The sequence below is a fragment of the Gouania willdenowi genome, chromosome 5 (genome assembly GCF_900634775.1).
Source record: "Gouania willdenowi chromosome 5, fGouWil2.1, whole genome shotgun sequence".
In the NCBI taxonomy this organism is placed as follows: Eukaryota; Metazoa; Chordata; class Actinopteri; order Blenniiformes; family Gobiesocidae; genus Gouania; species Gouania willdenowi.
The window spans coordinates 27,748,381-27,756,883 of record NC_041048.1 but is presented as its reverse complement, the minus strand read 5'-3'; the positions used below and the strand labels follow the sequence as shown (position 1 = coordinate 27,756,883).

At 41.0% G+C, this 8,503-nt stretch overlaps 1 protein-coding gene across 1 annotated transcript; it reads left to right on the top strand.

Moving 5' to 3' along the window:
* Positions 1-520: 520 nt before the first annotated feature.
* Positions 521-2,909, top strand: LOC114462965 (calcium/calmodulin-dependent protein kinase II inhibitor 2-like). The gene is made up of 2 exons (XM_028446111.1): positions 521-1,311; positions 1,890-2,909. Exons 1-2 carry the CDS (start codon positions 1,143-1,145, stop codon positions 1,961-1,963), a joined length of 243 nt encoding a protein of 80 aa, XP_028301912.1. The 5' UTR covers positions 521-1,142; the 3' UTR covers positions 1,964-2,909.
* Positions 2,910-8,503: the final 5,594 nt, after the last annotated feature.

The window sequence follows — 8,503 nt, the reverse complement described above, 5'->3', positions numbered from 1 at the left end:
AGGGTCGCGGGGGTCTGCCGGTGCCAATCTCCGGCTCTCATAGGGCGCTTGGCGGGGGTACACCCTGGACAGGGCGCCAGTCCATCACAGGGCAACACAGACACAGACAAGCATTCACTCTCTCATTCACTCCTATGGGCAATTTACAGACTCCAATCAACCTTACAGTCATGTTTTTTGGATTGTGGGAGGAAGCCGGAGTACCCGGAGGAAACCCACGCAGCACGGGGAGAACATGCAAACTCCACACAGAAAGGACCCAAGTGTCCACCCCAGGGCTTGAACCCAGGACCTTCTTGCTGTGAGGCGGACGTGCTAACCACTAAGCCACCGTGCGCCCTTGGTGCAAACATGAGAGCAGTTAAGTGCGCCATGGAGACTAAAGTTCATTCCTTCAGCCTGTGCAGATGCTGCCATCCTCTGGTGGGATTTGATAAAGAGGATCCGATTATCTCATAACGTGGATTGGTAAAAACGAATTTGGTGAATTTTAATTTTTTTTAAAAAATATTCGGGATTTGTTTTCCTCTCATAGTTTCGTCGACTGGTGGCGTCAAACCAGCATTTTTCCTTTCCCAAAGACCTGGAGAACATTCGTGTGCCATCTTTGAATTTAAAATCACCTTACGTTGGATTGCGTCCAGATCTGGCAGAGCGGGGCTTTGGTGCACCACCACCACTCCATCTGGAAGCTTCATAGGCTGCTGAGGAAGGAAATGCCCCGCACGGCACTCCATGGCACGGCACGGCTCCCTCACCACGTCTAAGATCCGTGTTTTGCATTGCTCCTACATTTGCATTTCTTCGTGAGACGTTTTACGCCGCTCCACTTCTCCAGAGTATACGCGATCCTCCATTTCCACAGCAGTGCACACACACACACACACACACACACACACACACACACACACACGGCAGCGTCTGGACGCCCTGGATGATGTTACCCAAGCTCCGGGAGCGAGGAAACTAAGGACATCTGGTGTTTCTGTGGCGGACACAAACGCGCGTCTCTGTGGATAAACAAAGGGCTAAAGGCAAGAGTGCAGATAGGGGTTTTATTCGTCAAACGTTGCCTCCAAGTCGGACTTTGGCGACACATTTCATTCAGTTTGTGCGCTTTGGTGACAAAGACGCATTTGGAGATGTCGGAAGTGCTGCCTTTCAACGAAGAAAATGTGACTCATTATGGAAATGAGGGCGACGAGGGACACCTCTCCTTCACCTGTCGTCTTCAAGACACCAACAACTTCTTCAATGGCTCACAGAATAAACGGCCACCGAAACTCGGACAAATAGGCAGAAGCAAGCGAGGTAATTATGGCAATATTGTGTCTTTTGTATGTGTTGAATGCGCACTTTGGCGCACAATAAAGCGCGTTAAACATGGTCGCGCGTGTGTGTGTGCGTGTGTGAAATAGCCTTTTAAATATTTTCGCATTGCAACACAATTTGGATGCGCAGTGCTGTTAAATGCCTCCTGAATGTGAACCCCTCCCTCAATAAGTGGATGCTGGTTGAGTGCTGTGCATTGTGTGTGTGTGTGTGTGTGTGTGTGTGTGTTTGTATGCATGCATGCTTGCAGGTTGGTCGTGTTGTGTGTTGTGCTTCCCTCTTGTGCCCCGCAGTCTAATAAAACACACAGTTGCATGCACATCAGTGCACAAACACGAGCAGACAGGGTGAGCACACACACACACACACACACACACATATGCATTTTTTTCCCAAGTGTGCACCAGATGCAAAGGACGGTGCATGTGATTTTTTTGTGCATGTGCTCATTCAGTCATACACCCTTCACCTCTGCACATACAGCCAAAGATTGAACGACGGTGATTTTTCAGACACAAAACCCCCCTCCATTAACTTTCTCCCCCTGTCATCTACAGTTGTGATTGAGGATGAGAATGGCGAGGATGGAACATTGAAAAATGGCACAGAGAAGACCCAGGCGGAGGCCTAAAGCACCCAGCTCAACACTCCACCACCCCCCCACACCCACCCCCCAAGACACTATTGAGATTTTCAATGGTGATATTTACCAGTTTTAATCCAAAGACACTGTAAATAAGCACTTTGTCTCATATGGCAGTAAGCAGCTCTTCCACATCTTCTTCACCCAGTCAGCCATGATCGTCGGGATGACACATACTGACAGAGGTGGGAGGTGGCAGCAAAGGAGACCCCCAGGTGGACCCCCCACCCCTACACTCACACACACATACACTGATACACACACACACACGGACCATTCTCTATTTGCAGGTTTTCGCCATAATTCAATGTGAGAGCGGGTTTGCGGGGGGTGGGGGGGTGGTCGGGGTCTAGTAAAGGAAGTAGGTAGGCGCTGTCATAATGCAGAAATCAGGGACAGGATACAGAAATAAACATAAAAACTAAAGCACACATTCTCCTTTATCTTATCAATCAAATTTATGGTGTCAGTCTGCTCTTCATATTATTAGAGGGCAATGAATAACTAGGTTTGTACATATGTAATGGGTAGCTTCTATTTTCTTGCACAAATTGGGAGTTGTAATCTGTTCTGTGTTGATTATTTATTTTTGATCTTTTTAGGAACAATTTATTTATTTTTCGGCTGAGGAAGTATCTGTATGCCGAGAAATCTTTGAGCAAATGGATCCTATTTAAAGATGTTGCTTGAGTGTTTTTTATTATTATTATTATTATTACTTTTTATTTATTTATCTTACCTTTACTTCCCTTTGGTTACGAAGATTTCTATGGTTGTGCGTTATTGTGTGCCAAAACTTCACGAGACATACTCTCTGTGTAATTCCTTTTTTGTGCTTTATACATTTACTCATGAGTTCAATAGTTTTCTCGTGTTGCCATTTTTAGGGCTCTTTCTTAAATCACTGGAATACCAACTCATGCATGGCGAATATGGAATCATGCATGCATGCAAAAATTCTGAATCTCTTGTATATTCTTAAGCACCTCGTATACAGCTTTGAATGACAAACCTCAAGAAGCAGTCTTAACTCTGTTGTACTGTATGACTCCCACTGATTTGTATAGCAGCCTATTATCTTGTTATAAAAAATATTGCAAAAGTTATTATCTTGTAATAAAAATTATAACAAAGTTACTGTTAGTGTTGATTGTGGTTTACAATGGGGAATGATGTATTCAATGTTGCTTTTCGTTTTTTTAAATGTTTGAAAAGTGTAGCAGAAATACAAAAAATATCTAGTTTTATATCAGAAAAGTTGAGAAATCAAGAGACCATTTGGCTAACTTTTGGAAACGTCCCTTGTACAGTTTCTCCTGTGAATACTGGATCTATGATCCGGCCACAAAGGACGATTATTTCAGCATTTTCCACTGTGAGGAAGTAGCACCCCATTCCTTGAAGAGAGCATTATTTTGAAAGGGATGACAATGAGGAAGACTGATGTGCCGTGGATCCCAACCAGATCTGAAATGCAGTCTGATTAGTTAAAAACACAGACGGGCTTGGCACACTTATACAACAGGCTGTCATCTCATGAAGGTGTGCAAACAATTGTGTGGGGAAAAATGTATAACTCTGCTTCCCAAATGCAATAAATGTCTGTTTGCCTTTCAAATCTCGGCTTCTCTCTTTGATCAAGTCGTCTTAAACCTCAAGTTATGTTAATTCCATGTTAAACATTCTTGTGTTCCTGCAGGTCAAACATGACCAGTCTAAAAACTCCTCATTTAAACTGATATAACATTTATTATCACTATTTTATGGTTTAATTTTATTATTAGTAGTATCTTGTGATTCTTGTAAATATCACAAGTTTCAAACCTCTATTTGTTATTTATGGCTCTATGCCTTATTGATCTGAGTGGAAAATCCGTTTTCCTTCCAAGTTGGACACCTTCACAAAAATGGCTTCAGTCTCAAACAGTTCAAGCATGATCTGATGTCATCAACCGGGGACCTGGCATATGTTGTAGGCCCTGCAGGGGTCATCTTGATGACATTTGAGCCAGCCATGACAGATAAAAACCAGGATAATTATGTTTCCATTAATGGATTTAAATGTGACGGCAGCGGCCTCAGCATGGCCCTCCTCTTCATCACTAGATTCCTCTTCATCTGTTATTTCATGCCATGGGTTATAGTCTGTGTCATCCCCACCTGACTCCTCCTTCTCTAGCCCAGTGGTTATGTAGTACTACCTTTCTCTTATTTATAAATCCAAGCATCCCCTTTGTCCGACTGCTACATTTTGCTCTGAATGATAGGGAAAAAACAACAATAGAGTGTAATGATGTAATAAATGAGTGATAACACACATTTGAAAAAAATGTCATTTTGTAAATAGTTGGAATGAATCAGTGTTTAGTGAATAGATTTATTTCTACAGTTTTTATCATTTCTGGTCTTTTTCCGCCTGAGACCAAGACGGTCTAGACTCTATTGTATTTTTAGGTAATGTTCTCATCAAGATAATTTCCATCATCATTATTATGAACTAAAAAAACATTGTAAAACTCCCTGTTTTTAATGCTTTAATTTGTTAATTATTCAATCTCTCTCATGTACCCCCTGCAGTTTCATCGCGTACCCCCATTTGAGAAAACACTGCTCTAACCCATCCTCATTGAAAGTTTCCTGGCCTCTCTCTCTTTCACCAGTGTGGGGATTTGATATGGAATCAAGAGCCTGATTTACAATATATTATATACTGTCATGGTGCGGTTAAACCCCAAACTGTGAGCTTTACGTAAATTAATGCAATTTATTTTGTGTTAAGATCGCCTGACCAAAGTCATAGAATCTTTGATCAGTCTGATGAAATTAACTACATTTACAGTAAAAGTTTGAGATCTGTCAAATTTTGACTGGAACACAAGGGTTAAATGCGCAGTTTCCAGCGATGTATAGACAATGCAGGGGCATTAAAGCATGAGGAACAGTGATGAGAAGTGACATTTCCAGCTCTGCTGTAGTGACTAAATGATTCATGTTGTGTGACAAGCCCCTGTCAGCGTTCAGAGTCTTAAAGCTAGCAGTGTGCAGGGTACAAATGCTTGAATCTCACACACAAACGCGCATTCACTCACAAACACAATCGTTCACATGTCCTATTCAGCACCAACAGCAGGCGAGACTAACATATTGCAAGTTTCTCTCCCTCTCGATCTTGACAGACATGAAAGGGACTGCCTTGCTGGGTGCCATGGTAACAGATGCACTTTGCACTGGATGGTGTGCTTTGGTGGCTTTTGGTTCTGAGTGGTCTTCTCTGAGCCTCGGTTTGATACCATCACTAGCTCTAATGGAATGTTCTCTTTTCCCTTATCTCTACCTTCTTCCCAGAAGACCTCCTATCACTCGGTTGCGTGACCGCATTATCCTGCCAAAATAGTAATTTCTAGGATTGCGGTCAACCCCGAGTGTGACTTTGTCTTCACAAACAGCCCATCGCTGCATGCCCAATGTGGGGACGTTACACATAGGGGGTTATGGTTTTTCATTGTGTATCCTTTGGATACACAATTATCTGAAGGCAGTAGACAAAACCAAAGAGAAACACAAAATAGTCACAAACAAAAACTAAAATAAGTCATTTTTACAGCATCGTAAAGCTCTATAAAAGGTCTTTCAATCATGCAAATGTGACGTTCTTTTTGTTCATCAAATTCTTAACTTGTTCCCTTTTCACAGCAAATTCTGGCACTTTGTACCAGTAAGATCAGCGTCTCTCACTCCCAGCGGTAATTATTGTAAACAGCACTTACAGTAACCCTTACAGTACAAAAGCAGACTCACCTGTTCCTCATTATGCTGACAATACTAATCAACAGCAAGCTCCCAGCAGTCATGGGATTCAGAAATAACACCTGTTAAGCAGCTTGACCATACAAACATACTTATAAGTCCCTCCACCTAACATGTGAGAGAAGTTTACAGGACTCAAGAGCACGACTCGGACTCGGTCAGTCAGTTAGGCTCATTTATTGAAACACACAATAAAAACCAATTAACGATCCAAAAACGAGAACTGAGAGTCGATACCAAAAACAGAGGTACGAGGGGATAACAACGTCTGGCAGGGAACAAGGCCAACATGAACAATGATAGAGAGGAAGAGGAATAAAAACAAGACAACACTGACTACAGATGAGAATACACAAGAAAGGACTGTTCAACAACTCAAGAATGTTTGACCAGAGAGACATGTAAACCCATGTAAATTTGCGATGGTAAAACAGGGGACGGGACCCAGATAAGCAAACTGCTTCTCTCGTCTCCCTTTTCGGCATGTACAAAAAATGTAAAAAAAAAAATTAAAAAAAAGTGAATGTAACCATGTCGGAAATAAACTGAATAAATAAAAAAAAATAAATAAATAATCCAAACGAAAGCTGATACACAATCAGGAGGGAACGCTGGAGTTGACACACTAAAACACAGGGAATAATCAGACTGGCATGATGTGGGTAAAACCACAAACTGGCAACAAGTGTGGGATGAACAGCACTTATATAACAGAGGTGATTAAACACAGATGAAACAAACGACAGAGGTGTGGTGATGAACAAAACCAAAACAAACACTTATGGACCCTGATATAACTAGTATCTGGAAGAACAACTTGGCCCAACCTCAGCAAATTTTCTATGCAAATATAGTTTATAAATGTAATTCCTATCAGGTAGATAAATTAATAAAAAAAATCAGTGGTGAGACTTGATTAAAAATGTACCTAATTAATTAATTAGCCAAAGTAAATGCCATCAATTACTTTGTGATCAATTAATCTTGATTAATCTAAATTAAACGTATACATATTTTAGACACGAGAAGCAACGTTTTTTCAATTTAAATGGATTTTGGTATATGATTGAATCAATGTAAACAATAAATGAGCTTAAACATTTGGTTTATTATTTTCATCACTAAGTGTTAACATTAAATGCAATATAGGTACAGAACATTATGATTTCATTGTTCACAAACTTAAATTTAAGTAAGCAATATTAATGCTTTTCCAGATTTTTTGCAAAACTTTCTAAAACTGATTTGTTTTTGTGTATTAAAAATTAAAACAAACCCTTATTATACTACATTCCAGAGAAGTGGAAACAGTGCGAAGTATTTAGAATATCTGTGGCATGAAATAACAAACCAACTGATAAAGCTAATTAATTTTGTTTGAAATCTGTCTGTAGCAGAGCTTGTAGCCCCACATCCTCTACTATCAGGAGTGGTCGACTGTCCACTACAATCATTTATACAGTGAGTTTGTTCATTTGTCAGTCATGGACTTATTAATTTAAACACATTTAAAAAAGAAATGACATCTATCTATGAAGCAAGAAATCTCTGTCTGTGTGTGTGGGTCAAATATCGCTGCGATTCAGGGACAGACAGAGCTGAGACTTTCAACATGGCTGCTGCTTGGTTCAATGGCCCCACGCCCCACCTCCTGAGTAGATGGATCCCTTTGGTGATGAGTAACAGGGGCAGCAGCCTGACGAGCCCGAGAACAAAAGAGCTGCACTGGAGCCAAGCAGTGAAGAGAAGCACAGGTGGGTCTTTATTATTATTATTATAAATTCATATCCTTGAATCTGTTTAGTTACTTAGTTAGTTATTTTTTTTATCAAGTTACACAATTTAAAACAAAGGACCTGATAAGGAAGTGCAACATATGATCAATGGCTCAACTAGCCTGGGACATTTGGATTGCCTATCCTGTCTGCCTTTGCCCTTCTGTCCACTAACCCAACCAGTCAAAGTGGATGGCTGCCACCTCTGAACCTGGTTCCACTGGAGATTTCTTCCCATAAAATGAGGGAGTTTTTTCCCACTCTTGCTAAATGCTTGTTCATATGTATCTTGTTGGGTTCTTTCTTTCTTTCTTTCTTACTGTGGACCATATATTTTGTTAAGCGCGCTGAGATTACTTTGTTGTAATTTGTGCTATATAAATAAAGTTGAGCTGTGCTGATCTGAGTGATCATGCAATCAGTCCGAGCTCCACAGTGAGTGAGCTCTACAGTGATGCATACCTGTCAAGTATCCTGTTTTGGACGGGAAACTCCCGTATTTTGCCACTCTTTCCCGCCATCTTCCCGTATTAGTATTTTCGCGTAAATATCCAGTATATTACTGTACTAATAATTAAAAGATGCCTTACTAAACTGAACGCCGTCATTAGCCTCGCAAGAACTTCCACCTGGGTGGCAGTTCTCGCAAGATTATTGCTGACAGCTGCAAAAAACCCGGAAACAACTCAGAAAAGAGATGATGAATGAATGAAGACATTCCGGTGAAAAAAAACAAAGAACTGGTGTAAATACGTTGTAAAATGTGACAGAGAGTTTATCTTCCTAAAGAGCAGCAGGATGGGACACAGTTACACGTTCTGCTAGATCAGGGGTCTGCAACCTTTACTCTCAAAGGAGCCGTTTTGCCTCATCTCGCCTGGATTAAAGTCCTTCCGGAGCCGAAAAAAAACCTTCTCAATGAAGACAATACAGTGTATAAAATTCT